At 39.7% G+C, this 15,488-nt stretch overlaps 1 protein-coding gene across 5 annotated transcripts in view; it reads right to left on the bottom strand.

Annotated features, from left to right (window-relative positions):
* The window catches only part of FMR1 (fragile X messenger ribonucleoprotein 1), a 29,708-nt gene extending 15,230 nt beyond the window's left edge, over positions 1 to 14,478 (bottom strand). For 2 of the 5 annotated variants that reach the window (XM_084213327.1, XM_084213329.1), the window contains exons 1-7: positions 14,299 to 14,478; positions 6,158 to 6,210; positions 5,206 to 5,299; positions 4,050 to 4,121; positions 3,624 to 3,772; positions 2,566 to 2,659; positions 2,361 to 2,477 (exon numbers count right to left, since the gene is read on the bottom strand). In XM_084213327.1, the coding sequence (XP_084069453.1) occupies positions 2,361 to 2,477; positions 2,566 to 2,659; positions 3,624 to 3,772; positions 4,050 to 4,121; positions 5,206 to 5,299; positions 6,158 to 6,210; positions 14,299 to 14,349 (630 nt within the window). In that variant the 5' untranslated portion in view covers positions 14,350 to 14,478. The remainder of the gene's footprint in view (positions 1 to 2,360; positions 2,478 to 2,565; positions 2,660 to 3,623; positions 3,773 to 4,049; positions 4,122 to 5,205; positions 5,300 to 6,157; positions 6,211 to 14,298) is intronic. The other 3 variants (XM_084213330.1, XM_084213328.1, XM_084213331.1) reach the window with 3 other exon arrangements.
* Between the last annotated feature and the right edge of the window lie 1,010 nt (positions 14,479 to 15,488).

Raw genomic sequence — 15,488 nt, 5'->3', positions numbered from 1 at the left:
AGTAGCTACATTACAAGCAATTTGGAAAGCAAAATTTATTTTTAATTGCTCACATTTCTACTTGTAACAGAAAATCCAAATGCTGATTCACTAGCGGACATCTTTTATAGATAGCCAAATGAGAGGAGAGAACAAGATGACCAAGACAATGATCCACTGTTAACTATTGATGACATGTGGAAGAGATGAAGCTACATCATCACTGAGGACCTTGGCTTTGACAGTCAAACCAGAGCTTTACTGCCTGCACTAAAATATCATGAGCTTTTCTGTAAATTATTATGAAGTGTGTTCTATTTAAACACCAGAAATCCCGTATTCTACTTCCCTCCAATACATTAATAAGAAACATCTATGCAAATAATGTATTAATACCTACACAGCAACCAGATCTGAGTTTTACTTAAATACAGTAAAATACAAACCAGAACTTAAAGCACTTGTCAATTCAGGCTTTTTAGTATGTGAAAGACACCCAAAGCAGCTAAATCACACCCACTGGGAAAGAATGTTAACAAAAAATAATCTGTTATTTTACTTGGTGCTCTAAAAGCCATGTTTGAGAAGTAGAGCCATGCAAGTCAAGAAGATAATATGCAAAAAAAAAAAAAAAGGTACAATAAAGAGGAAGAAAAAACTCCATTGAACAAAAGAAGCTGGTCTACTGATGACTAAGGAAACAAAATAGATAAAACTGCTAGAAGAAAAGAAGTGGCAGACTTTGAAAGATCAGTGACTATGAGACGCATACAAAGGTTTACTTGATGAAAACAGTGAGCTGCCATTAATAGTGCAGTAGACAAAGCATTCACTAAATATTTTTTCTGCAGATGGACATGTGCAGTCTCTTGGTATGTCAGTGTCTCAACAGTAACCATGAGTATGATTTTTATTATCTGAAGCTCTTCCTTTAAACTTTGTATGAAACTTTTATATTTACTCTACAAAACACAAATGCCAAACTGAAAAATACCAGCCAACTTCTGTCAAACAAATTTTAACTGTATATATTTATCCCACAACCTTTATTTAAGTACTTAGGTAGAAACTGAAGTTCAATGATGGTTTTCTAGTGAGAACCAAATCAAGTTTGAGACTTTCACAGCAGCAAAAAGAGTCAGTGTTACAATGACAAGAAGAATCCAAGATTAGTTTGGGAAAGGAATCAATGACAACAGTTGTTGGTGCATGCATTTGTGGGGGCATGTAAAGAGAATTAGCTCTAAAGAGGCTGTTGTTCTGCCCACCTCCAAAATAATACTTTGCACTTCAAGAGGTAAACTGCCCACACAACTGTCAGTTCTGGAGGATAAAGAAGAACGATTACTGAAGAGCTACAATGGGGCGCTCAGTAAGGAACACCAATGAGGAAAAACTGGTCCATCCTTCATCTTGAGAAAAATCAAAACCCAAACAAAGTTAAATTTCAAGATACGAAAGGGAGAACAACAGAAGTGAGAACTTCTTGTAACAGTGAGTATGTCTACTGGATACACAAGGCCTGAACATGACATCCCACTTCAAACAGATGTAATCCCTGGGAAGAGGGAATGTAATCTGGCTCTGCAGAAACACTGCTGGTATACACCCGTGTAAACTGAGTTACAGGAGTGTAAGTGGTACTTCTGGTTCTTGACAGCGAATCTAAGAAGTTTTCATAAATATTGCCATTTTTTCTAATTTGTAGATAGGAGAAAAACCATGAAGAAATGTTAATTCTGGTGTACAAAAACCCCTTATTTCCTTGCCTACTCTTTTTCTTTTCTTTTTTTTTTTTCCTTTTACCCATGGACAAGTATGACTCAAGCTTCTTGCCAGTCAACACCCACTCAGCAGTCACAGGAGTATCAGAAGCTGTATCTGCTGTAAGATTATTTCCTAACATTTTATCTAAAGACAAACCTATCCCTTCATATATTCTACCAGCATCAGTTTTCACCCCTTCTATCTCATTTTCACTGTATTATTTTGCTAGATCCAGTTCTAGTCCTATCAGGATCATAACATATTCACTCCCATCTATTTTTAAAGCTACCAAATATGCGGCATTATCTGTGCAATGATGCCTAACTATTTTATACTTCAAAATATGAAAGAAGTACATGTGTATGTGTGTCTACATAGCTGTATTTAATCCCCCACAAAATCCTGCTGATAAAAATGAGTCTTGGAAGAATAGGCCCTATAACTGTAAACATCTTTGTTGGATGACACTTCCACCTGCCTTTTTTACCACCTAGATTATTATCAATACATCATTACTTTCACCTCAATGCAAGTCCCACCAGCTAAGGAACACACCAGGGATTTTTTTATCATCTGTTTCACTCAAATTACTTCAAGGAAAACAACCAACATACCTCCAGCTGTTTGCTGGCTTCTTCATTTCTCAGTATCAGGGATAACTTGGTGCGAAGACTCCGAAAGTGCATATCAATCAGCATGTTGGCCCGCTTCGTGGTCACATCGTTGATTGACTGAATTGTTAATAAACACAACAGTGCTTTACACATGGACTCTTGAAACAAACCACTGCCAATGGTACAGTAAAACATTTGGACTTACCAAAATAATAAGCTGGTGGTTTTCAGAATCATATGTTACAGAAAAAGCTCCAACTGCCTTTTTGAAGTCCTTATGTGCAGATTCTTTGGCACACCTAGGAATAAAAATGTAACAAAGTTAAAAATAGTAACCACTGCATTTATGGTTAACAGCCAAAAAGAATAATTCCTTAATACAAAGAATGTAAATAAAGATTTCCAAGCTCTCCCTTTCAAAGCAGGTGTTATTTTATTCTGTTATCATTTATTTCACTCATTTTTCTTTCATTTGTTTTCACATGAGTTAGATTAGAAATATTTCAGAAATTTTCTGTATGTAAATCTGTGGAATGACAAGTTAAACAAACTACTTTAAAGGCTATAATCACTATGATCAGCAAGTTCAAGATTTCAAACACATAATGAACCATTAAAATGGGTGATTTTATTTTAACCCCTGCAGCATTCTGATGACCATATGCTCATCTCATGCTGTGCTTGGCTTCTCCAGGTTTCCTGCGTCCACTTGTGTATGCTGTAACACTAACTTCAGGAAGTTTCAGTCTAACCTGAATTTATAACTCATTCCACACTGAGGCAATAACATGCATCTCAAGGAAAGAAGAAAGTGAGTCAATATTAATCTGACTTTTAGAGCTGTAACTATATGACAACAGGTCCATGGCCTAGGAGAATGCTAGCCGGCTTTGTATCATACTCTGGGAGGTTTCATTATTGTTCAACTGCTCCCAAAGCCATTATCAAATAATAAAAGTTGACCAAGAATGGATTCAGATTAGCCTGTGCACACCACTGAACAGTGCTGAGTGAAAATCTTAATCTGTATCACACCAAAACCTTAACAATTTGAAGAAAGTGTTCCTTCCTCCAGGAATAAACCACAATTCAAAAATCAACTTTTCTATTTTTGAATATGACCACATTGATATTTGTATTTTTTACTTTCTTACATTTCAATAAGCGAATTTAGAGTGGTAAAAAGCATTTTTATTCCTCTTGTCTTAGGCTTAAGAAGTTACCCACATTCTGAAACAATTATAAAGAAACGCTTGTACTTACATTTGCCTTAAATCTTCAGGAACTGCCAGTTTGATTTTATGAAAAGTATCTTTTGTTGCGGGTTTATTGGGGTTCACAGATCTCAAACGCTCAATTGTGACAATTTCGTTGTATGTAGCATCACAGGCTGCATATTCTATTACGTAGAACTGATATAAAAATAATAAAATCATCCAAGCCATATATTTTATGACATGAGTGAGCATTACACTATTAAGGAAAAGGTACTTTTGTTAACTGTACAAGTCAAATTTGACTTCTCAGGTTGAGGGTAATGGTAATTGCAACTGTCCTAATCAAGAAACTCTTAAAAAATGAAGAGATTAGTTCAAACCACAGTGTACATCAATATAGAAAAAGAAAAGAAAGAAAAAAGTATAAGTAAATATAAAATATATATATATATGTATATATGCATACTCCTACCTCACCCTTTATCATTCTCACTTTAGCCAACCACCAACAGCAGGGTTCTTTTTCATTTGCCCTGGAATAAACCTGAACAAAATACATACATTATATCCTTAAAAGACATCACAAAAGCTGACACTAATATGATCAGGAACTCCATAGGAACAAAATCCAGCAAAACATCTTAGTACATAAAGTCTCTGAGCACAACACAGAAAGCATGTAACAGCAAGATTGTATAGACAAATAAAAATAAATAATACAGTGCCCAATCTACTGGCATTAGCTGCCTCAGTCCTGCATACAGTCAAAATAGAGTTAATTCAGACTTTTACATCTGTTAATATTTAATCAACAGTATTTCTAATTGTATGTAGGTCTGATGAGGTCCTACCAGTGGGTGAGAGGGGCGTCACACATCTACACTTCTTTAGCACATATATGCTATCAGCCACACCCACATTACAGAAGTTTTGCTATTTTTTTATCTTTCAAATTAAAAGCCTACAGAGCATGCAAGCAGAATGCAAATATTGCAAGCCCTCTTTCTTTAAATTAATTATAAAAATAAACGTTACAATTTTATAAAATAAGGAGGTTTTAGAAATATGCTGCTTTAAAGTCAATCTCTGCATATACACATAAGTATTTATATATAAACATATATTTCTAGGTTTTTATATATTTATATTTATATATTTCTATATATTTCTATATTTCTATGTTTTATATACACATATATATCTATGTTTATAATTGTACACAAATTATCCGATTCAGCTTGAAGCTTTGGTAATAGAGACATTATTACCTTACAGCTTAATAACTACAGTTCATCACTTATTTCTGAATTAAATGTCCTAAAAAGGACTGATCTGTAACCAATGCAACACTGATCATGTCTGTAAATCAGCATATTTGTAACTCAGCATGGAGGTCATAGCACATGGAATTTTACACAGCCTTTTGTGGTACATGGAATTTGCATGGTTTATTACTGTCAAACTCTGGGTTTGGAGATGTGCCTGACACTGTGCTTTCTGCAGTACTTGGAATCAAAGAAGGTGACATCACCTAACATGGAAGCAAACCTTCCAGTGGCTTGGCTGACATTTTTCACAGCAAGTTCTCTCACTTCTCAAGACAAGAGCTGTTAATGGAGCATACACACCTCTACTTCATCGCTTTCATTTATGTCTTTATTATAGCCTGCAGGTGGTGGGAACCTCACATCATGGAATGGGATTTGTCTCTCTGGTTGCCAACTACAAACAAAAATCACAGTGAATAGTCTAAATATTTTCATCTTCTTTGTAAACAAAATCAAACATTTTTAATCCATTAATTTTACAGTTTCAAATTCTGTGCAGCTTTTGTGCATACATGTAGTAAAGGTAATGTGATCCAGTGTATACATAATAAGAACAAACACATCCAAATGATCATTAAGCATCTTAAATGAAACCCCGATGCCCCCTGCAGTCTTTTGAATCTTCTAGTAGAAGCTCTTCCTCTATTTACAGGTATGGTTTTTAACCCAAACATTAGAAACACAGAATAAAAACACTCCATAACACATTTGGACACTTCCTTCAAAACAGGTCTGTATCTTCTTTTTCTTTGCTTCTACTACAGGTTATGAAAATTTGATCAGGATCCAGTTCTGAATACAGTTTTAATTTTCAGTTTCTTTAATGAAGACTGGATAATTTTAGTATCTAGATCAGAAAATTGGTATTCATCATTTATCTATAGAACAAATTTTGTAATAATGGAATCTCCTAAAACTATGGCAAGACATTCACATGTGAAAGAGTCAGTAATGGTACAACTGTTGACTTACTCAAAGCTGGCTTGTCACCATGTAAATTCAGTAACAATGTGATTATCTTCCTAGCAAAACCCATGTTACTATGGTTTTGCACTTGAAAGTATTTAAGTCATTAAAAGCATTTATACGGAAAAATCACAAAATAGTAGACACTAAATATAATTTTAAAACATGCCAGCAGCAAGTTTAGAGTATCTAATATACACTACTCTACACTAAGCCATATTTAGGTCAATCAAATGCAAGGTTGATACTCTGTCATTTACAGGTACAACACGAGCAATACACTTACTTGTTTTCAAATGAAACTGTTATTGAATCTTCATGCACATCCTTTACAAATGCCTGTGGAGGAAACAAAGTATAGTTATGGTATGCTTATGGACACTTTTAAAAGTAATTTTAAGTCTGTAAAACACATCCTTTTCACAAATATTGATGAATCTCACAATGAAATTATGTTTTGAAGTCAGCCTTTTTAATTTTGCAGTAGACTTATACCAAACTCATACTGAAAGCTAATAACCTCCTTGGGTTCATGACTGCCAGCACATTGATACACAAACAGAATGCCTCAGCTATGAAGACATTATTCTACTTTTTAGAAGCAACAGGAAAGGTTAGTAGGAAATTACAAGATAGTTCAAGAGTTTTAAACATTTGGCTTTATAATCACATTTAATGTATAGACAGGCATAGAAATTAAACATCAGTATTCCTCAAAAAACAAAACCACAGCCCACGAAACTTCCAAGTCCTGTCTCTTCCTTCTTTACCTCAAAATACATTTGCACATTGCACTAACAAAACTCATCTGTATCAATTTCAGCAGAATCTTCCCCATATTTACTTCATCACACTAAGTCTGTAGAGCACAAACTTTAGATAAATGCTCCGGGGCCTGCCTTCCCTTTTTTCCTGGGGGAGGCACAGCAGTTTTTCTCTCCATGCCACCACAAAGCAAAGGCCAGAACTAGAATTCAGCACTGAGGGCTCCCCCTGCCTTAAGCACTCAACTGACTGATTTGGATTTGATCAATATTTAGCTTAAAGGCCCAAATGTTTCCCCATTCCCCATCTACAGAACAGCAAGACCAGCATACTCAAACAACTTTGGGATTTACCAATGAAAATATTTTTCTTTGCCAGAAACAATGGAGGTCACAGGTTAACCAAGGATGAAGAGATCATGGGAGTTTTATTCTTTATTTTTTAAAGTACCTCTATGAACTTCTGAAACAAGTTGCTGAAGTGCTGAGTATTCCACTAACATTAGTCCACATAGAGTATCACTGCAAGGTAGGTAAATAAAAGCCCATGAGCAAGAAAGAACAGAGAATTTTTTTCTACTAATGGAAATCCACCTTACCTAATAAGAAAATTCTCTAAATTGAAAACAATTTAGCAGCAACTACCACTTCTGTAGAAGAATTAGTTAATGAACATTTTATTATTCTCCATCTTATTATTCTTGCCCTTGCAAGTTTCCAAGACAAGAGGAGATCTTATCTCTTACAAGAAGGTAAGAGTCTCTCTTATATGGAACCTAAATGGTTTTAAAAAAATTCTTTTGCTATTTTTGCTTTACAAAGTATTCCAGAATATTTCCTGAGTTGCAGCAGTATCTTAGTATCAAAGAAGAGCAACACCGATGGCCAAAACAGAGCTTCAAGAACTGGCTAAAATGAAGTGGTAATGCATGTGAATGTCATCACCCAGAGTCATTCAGTAGAAGGAAGAAATCATCCGAGCTGAGAAGTGAAACATAACCAATGCCACTGTGACTAGAAGTCGAAAGAAAGCCACAGCGACAACAGCAAAAAATTATCTTACATCTTGCTAGCCTCTCAATACTCTTAACAAGATTTTATTATTGCCAGCAAGCCAAGGAGACTTTAAAAATACATCTTCAAATGTATTTGCATAATTATGAATTTCAAAATTCCATATTCCTTTAAAGGGGATTACAAGCACAGCTGATGTTTTTCAATGGCAGGGTATAAAGAAGATTTAAGACCATGTCTCCAGATCATGATCATATGAGTACAGAAAAGGTATTTACATGAAGAGGCACCAGAGCTCTCAGTTGATCATTATTGATACATTTAGCTCATGTTTCATATTGTGGTGTATTCTGTAAGAAGATTCCAGAACTGGATATGCATTTGAACAATACAATGGTAGTCCTGACTCATTTCATATTACACATATCACCTTCAAAGGCTTCACCCACATGTCTTCCAATGGTAGTAATGTGCAACTTATTCTTACAGATACAGCTGAAATGGACGCCTTTAGCACCTGAAAACCACTATGATCACTACCAGATTCTAGGCATGGCTCCTTTGTGCCAGACTGGACAAGTATTAATAGTAGTACTCAAGTACGTAAAAGCGGAGATTATTTTACAAAGCAAATTCCACAGAAATGATACCAGCAACACTTAATAGCCTTCAGGAGAACAGGTAAGAGTAACACAACCCCTGCCCTGAGAAACAATCTGTTCATACCTAATTTTCTCATACTTATAAGATGTCAAAAAATAAAATCACCTTTCCTTGTATGAAAGATACTTTGGGGGAAGTCACCACCTCTGTGGTGATGAAAACACCAAAAGGTGTCCTAACCAGCACTCTGAAAAAGTGACCAAAAATTGCAGAAAAATTCACAAGCACAGCAGCAAAGAGCAAGACTACATGGCATATCCAGAGAGAAATAGAAGAGAGCTCCTAACATCCAACTCACCTTGAGCACAATCCTAGGGACTACAGCAATATACCTCATTAAAGGTAATAATGCTAAAACTTACCATTAATAAGTTAACCAGGATGTGCAACAAATAAATCTAAGTTGAACTGAAGACTAGCCTGGACCTTCAAAGTGTTTAGCAATTGTATTATCTGGAAACAGTAAAACTTGAGAGACACAGCTGGCTGAAAGAGAAATGAACTTCACTGTCCTGTTTCAGCTCTCCTTACACAGTTCTTGCACATTGCTTTGGTCACAATCCAGAAATCAGAGGGAACCTGAACCAGGAACACTGGGTAAACTGCTGACCTTACACAGGTAGCATCAATACAGACACTGCCAGGGAAAACCACAAATCTGAATTTCTTTAGCTTACACCAAGTTCAGAAGAGTCAACCACAGAAACAGATGAATACCCGGTTTTCACTTTAGTCTGGCCAAACACATTGATGTCATAACACTGAGGTTTGTCTTTTAATTAATAGTCTCGCAAAATTACAAGAGTTCATTGGAATAAGTTTATAATTAATTACAAAGTGAACAATGCCTTGTCAAATAACTAATTTCAAGTATGCAATATATGAAACATGTCTGCACACCTCTCTGTAATCTTTATGCTTAAAACCACCATGCAAAATATTTTAATGACTATTAATACAGTCCTTAATATTTGGTTGTCTAATCCTATCTATCCAGAGAAAGGGGGTTTTCCTTGTTTTTCAGTTTCTTGTGACACACAAAAATGTCAGTTATCACATCAGTTATCACTTATCACATCAGTTTACCATTGTCTGGACCACAGCATCATGTCAATTTTCCTCCAATATGAATATTTAAACAGATCTGTAGTACAAAAATGCATCTGGACTCTTCATCACTTTCAAGTACAAACAGAAAAGGTCTGAAACATTTCTAAGTTTTCCTTAAAATACTCCTAATATTTAAGCAGCAATGCCTTTGGGAAACCAAAATTAATACTTATCCAAACTGCTTGATAGTCTTGTTTTTGTAATACTTGCGAAATTACACACAATGTTAAAAAGAAATGAAGCCTTTAACACCATAAGCAAAATTCACAGACACAGGACAAGCCTGCCCCAGATGTCAGTAAAGGTAGAGAAGAGGCTCTGATCTCACGAGTATCACGAGAAATACAATAACCATTCATCAGCCTTTTTTAGATAGTGTAAGTAGGCATGGAAATTCAAACATAAGGGTGCAGATATATGAGCTTAAAATGCACCGCCATGAAGGGACAGAACAGTGGTTCTCGATGAATTTGGACACAAAGATGAAATGCCTTAAAAACAGAGTGAAACTGGACAGAAGCAAAATGAAGTAACAGGACAGTGAAAGACTGAAGCAGCTGACATACCATTATTGCTAACAGCAGAAATACCAAGAAAGAGTACACAAAATTGTGAACAGAAGCACATTTTGTAATGGCAAAGGTTGATTCTTCTTCTCTAACGTGGAAAAAAAAAATCAAATGTGGTTAAGTTTTCTACACCAAATTTGACTCTGAGTCACAAAAACCATTTCATTTCTCTCCATGCCTCAAATATAATTAAGTAAAAAAGTTTACAGCATGGCATTTCTCAAACACATAAGCATTCACATTCTAAGAATGGCTATATGCTGAATATATGGTCTAAATTTTACAAATTATTTGTTAAAAAAATAGGAATTATTGGAAACACCAGCATATTTTTCTTTTTATACTAAATGGACACTTCAAAGGAAAAAATAAAGGCTTCTGTTGCCATGAAATTTTGCTTTTTTAAAGTCTGCTCACATCATCAGCTATGAGCATTGTCAACCATTTTAATAAAGGAGGATAATTAACTGTAAGAAGGGAAAGTAGGGAAAATATGCTTTTTAACATAAAAAAGGCTATGTTGATAACAAACGTGCATCTACTGTTAGTGTAACCGTTCTGTAACATTTCATACCTGTTGGAAGGAGAATGTCAAAAGGGAACTCGGTGTATAATCAAGTCTGAGAAAGGCTGGACATACAAAGGAACAGAATAGGGAGAAGAAAAATAGTCACAGAAATGGTCACCAGACGAGGGAAAAGCGTACAGGCGGTCATCCTCAGAAGGACTGAGCAGACAGGCTCATGAATGTACAAAGAGACTGGAGATATTGGCTGAGGGCGTCTGTATGGAACAGTGAAAGAAAAAAAATGGATACAGAGGGCCACAGGAACAGTTGCTAATAGTGAGACCCAGAGTAATAAAGTAGTAAGAAAGATGAATTATTTTATCAGCTGTAGCTTCAATGAAGTTATCTATAAAACCAAGCAAACAACAGCAAGGTGCTGAAACCGCTGGGATAAAAAGTAGAAGAGTTTCACAAGGTTATAGAGCAAGAAGTGGCAAAAATTGGGTTACAGACAACACACAGATATTAACAACAAACACCATCACAAAACTAACTGCCTCATAAACAGGATGCTTTCCATCTTTAGCAGAGGATCCAAGAGAGAATCACTCCCAAACTCAAAAAGAAAAATCAATCCCATGTTAGAAAGGCATCCAGCATGTCTCCTTTCAGAGGGAACTACCTAAAGCTAATCCCAAAAAGATTAAGCAAAAGCTGTCTATTAGTCCTCTGTGAATAAGAACTTCAAAACCCAATTTACTATTCCTATACAAGAAAAGATACAAGAAGATATGTCCTAATACTGCACACCTTCAAGATTTAGTTACCTGGCTGTGAGCTGCAAAAAGGCAGTTTCCTCCCCTTGGATTCACAGTCCTGGTGGTTGTTGGACCAGTCTTCATAAATTAAGTAAGGAAATCTAACATTTTCTTTCCAAGGATTCTGGGCCCAACCACATAGCAAGTCATGACTAAGCATCTCTAGGTACCAGACTGTCAATTATCCCTGAATCATGCCCACTTACTGCACTGTGCTTTCCATGGAATCATTCATCTTAGGCAAGGAGGAAAAAAAATCATGAAAGTACAAAGTATGCATTAAGCAGTATTTTAACTCCATTCAGAAAGAACTAGCCTGCACTACAGCAGTCACATCAACACACTCCAGTATTCCAGTGCACCTGACCAGGATGAAATTTTAATTCAAATCTTACAGCTGGCTATGAAGGCATCCTCAAACCATCTCCTATGTTTTCTGTGGGACATGAATCCTCTGGACATATCTCAGAAAACACTGGTTTGTTATTTCAGCAGGGCTTAGGTGGGCAGTTTTGTACTGTCAAGATCCAGATGCTGGTGGGTACACTCAAAAATGTTCAGGTCCTCAGAGAGACCTACAAGGAGGATATAAAAAGCTGAAGCCACAACTGAGCACCTACTTGAGCCACTTCATCCCATCCTGACTATAGCAGCCTCATACTCCTCCTCCTTCCATGTCTTAGAAACAGGAGAGGTGTATTTTTCAAAAAAATTTACATATTCTCATTAATTCAGAATTATTCAAAACCAAATAAATCTTCACCTGTTATCAGTAAATCATGAGATTGAATAAAAGAATTATTTTGCTTTTGGTTTGTTTGAAACATTACTGCCATAAATCACTTCTCAGGAGGCTGCCTAAAGAAACTTCTAAATTGAAAAAATAAAATCATCCTGCAATTAAGTTCACACTTGACATCACTACACACTTCTTGCTATGCTGGGTCAGCATTAATTTTTTACAACTGAATTGCCAATCTCTAAGATGGGCATAAAACTCAGAAGAAAAAAATTAGATATATTACTTTATAACAGTGACAGACATCATGATGAAAGAAAAATCTGTAATTAGAATTCAAGTAATTCAAATTAGGAGAAACCAGAGGAAAATTGCTTGTTTATACTGAACATTATGGCATGAGAGTGTAAAACAACTCCCACTTTTGTATTCTTAAAAAAAAAAAAAAGTTGCACTTATTTTAAGTGTGATGCTCCATCTCAAGAGGTAATTCAGGTAAAAACAGATAAATCCATATGCCCATTTTTCCCTTAAGACAATTTAACCAAAGCTGTTTGGTTAGTGATAAAGAAGAAACAAAAAAAATCCTGTCAAAATTTCTAAAAGTTAAGGACAAACATAACTATACTGCTTGGGCCAATGCCTGTGTTAGAACTTGGATACACTAAATCATGAACAAGCATCCATGAACATATGCTCAAATCAAGCTCTCACCTACACACAAGGGGTACAGGGCCCCATGGTGTCAAGCCTCAACATAAACAATAAAAGTTTCAGAAGCTTTAAATTCCCCAGGTTTATTCAATATTTCTCACTAAAGAATGAACCATGTCATTATTACCATCATCTCCTTCACATCATTGTATAATTACTATAAATTGATAAAAACCTCATTAAAAGTTCTAATGTACAATGCATTTACTCTTTCTGCTTCTTTCTGACCAAATACTGTACCTTTAAAAACCTAAAACTGATTTTTTAAACTGCTAGATTATTTAATTCCAGGAAACAATATACAGATCTAGAACTTTGACTACAGCACTGTGAGCTCATAGGATGCTTATTTACCACTGATTTGTATCCCATACTTTTTTCTTTTTTTTAAATTATTTTCAGAATAGGATACTAGCATACTAGCACATGTATTTCAAAAATAAGCTTTTAAGAGATCTTTGTTTCTTAGAAAAACTCAGAGGTGTTGGAACCACATCATTCAGATATCTACCTGGCTTAGCACAGGAACACGTGAGTGTGAAACTCTACCCGGTCCTTCATTGCTAACATAAATATTGGATGTCGCACTATAACTAGGCCCAATTTTTAAAGTCCTAGGATCATTTAAACCATGGGAAGCTTGCAGGAACTAACCCATGGCTGCTCCTGGCACGTTGATAACAGGTCAATTAGAGTAGGCCCAAACCAACCATACTCGAATTTTATTTTCTGTAAAACTACGAATTATACCCTATTAATAAGCTGATTAATACAACCCAACTCATGCAAAGCCACACAATACTACACGGTATTAATAAAACATATTCAGTGCTCACATGTTCAAGGCTCAGGGTTGGCTTTATTAAGCACAAGGGCTTGGAAACAAACATGCAATGCCACTAAATAATTTCAGTAAGAAGAAGTACATTCAATATCTGTACGTATTCAGGGACTCAGCACAGATATATCTGGCCAAGCAATGCTGTATTTAATAGCCCTAGGTAGCTTCCCCTGCCATGGCACTAGGAGCAAGAATCCACCACAGCATTTCATCAGGAATGTGTATTAACGAGGGCCCCCCTTCTCCCCGCCTTGCAGGCCGTGCTCAAGCAGTGCAGCTCTCCTGGAAACCCGGACGGCGAGAGAGACTTTCCTTAAGTAGCGACAAAAGCTGAGGATTTAGCAATTAATGCCCCATCCTAGGGCTGATCCTCGCTCAGCGCCGGGACAAGGCGGCCCCGGGCGCCCCTTCCCACAAAGAGGGAAGGCCCGAGGCCTCCCCGCTCTCCCTCCTCATCGGGCCGCGAGTCCGCTCAGCGCCGGCGGCCCCCGGCTCGCTCTCCGCGGCCACCGCGAGGGACCCGCCGCGGCCTCCACCCCTGCCTGCTTCTCCCTCCTCCTTCCTGCCCCAGGGCCTCCGCTCTCCCTCAGCGCGGGGAGGAGGAGCCGCCGCCGCCTCCTCCTCCTCCTCCCGTTGCCGTGCCCGCTCCCTCCCCTGGGGCCCGGCCCGGCCGCGAGCACCCGGTACCTTGTAGAAGGCCCCGTTGGAGCCCCGCACCTCCACCACCAGCTCCTCCATGTTGTGCGCGGTGCGGGAGACCCGGGCCCGGCGCCGCCTCCCTTCCCTTTCTCTGTGCCGGCGCAGGCGGGGGAGGAGCGGTGTGTGTGTGCGGGGCGGGGGCGCTCGGTTCACGCCGAGCCAGGGGGTGTGGCCACCCTGGGCGGGAGCGGGGGGCAGCGCCGGGGGCTCCGCTCGGCGCCGCCGCTCGGGGCCCGGGGCCGCCGGAAATGAAACCGAAACGGCGGCGGGCGGCGCGCGGGGGGCGCGCGCAGGGCGCCCGGTTCGCACGCGAGCGCTCGGGGCCCGCGTCACGTGACCGCGGGAGGGGCGGGGCGGGAGCGGGCCCGGGGCCGGCGCGCGCCGCTCGCTCGCCCACCCGCCGCCGCCGCCGCCTCTGTAACGGCCCCGCGCGCGCGCAGCCGCAGTGGCGCGGGGCGCGCGCGAACCCGGCAGTTGCGGGGCCGAGGTCCCGCCTCCCCTCCCCCACCACCCCGCCCGGCGCGCGCCGGAGTGACCGCCCTGGTGGCCAATCGGGTCGCGCGGTGCCGCGCCGCGCGCCTGAGTGACCGCCACCGCCGGCCAATCAGATCGCGCAGCCTGAGCGTCGCTGGTCGGGGCGCGCGGCGCCTTCAGCCAGGCCCGTATGGCGGGGGGGTGTGTGTCCGTGTGGGGCCGCGGCTCCGGGTCCGTGTGTCCGGCTCGGCCCGGGCCGCGCTCAGGCGGGAGCGGTGTGGGCGGTGCTGAGGCCTGAAACGGCGCTGAGTAACGGCCCCGGGAAGCGATGGCCTTGCGGGCCCCGGGGCGAGACGAAGAGAATGACGGTCCGAGCAGCGCAGGGGCTGCTGGGATGGAGGGGGACATGGCGGCCGGGCCCGAGGGGCTCGGGCTCGGTGCCGGGGGGGCTGCTCTGTGGGGGGAGAAGGCTCAGCCGTGCAGTGGGCTCTGTCTGCCTGGCCGTGGCTAGGAGTTAACAATAAATGTGAATTGAGCACACACCTTGAGTTCTTTGTGCAGTTTTGGGCACCACAGTATAAGAAAAAGCTAAATCTCCTGTCCAAAGGAGGCCACGAGCATGGTGAAGGCCCTTGAAGGGAAGCCTTTTGAGGAGCAGCTGAGGGCACTTAGTCTGTTCAGCCTGGAGGAGGCTGCGGGGAGAC

Source organism: Fringilla coelebs (assembly GCF_963513975.1).
Source record: "Fringilla coelebs genome assembly, chromosome: 11".
Lineage (NCBI taxonomy): Eukaryota > Metazoa > Chordata > Aves > Passeriformes > Fringillidae > Fringilla > Fringilla coelebs.
This window is presented reverse-complemented; position numbering and strand designations above follow the sequence as displayed.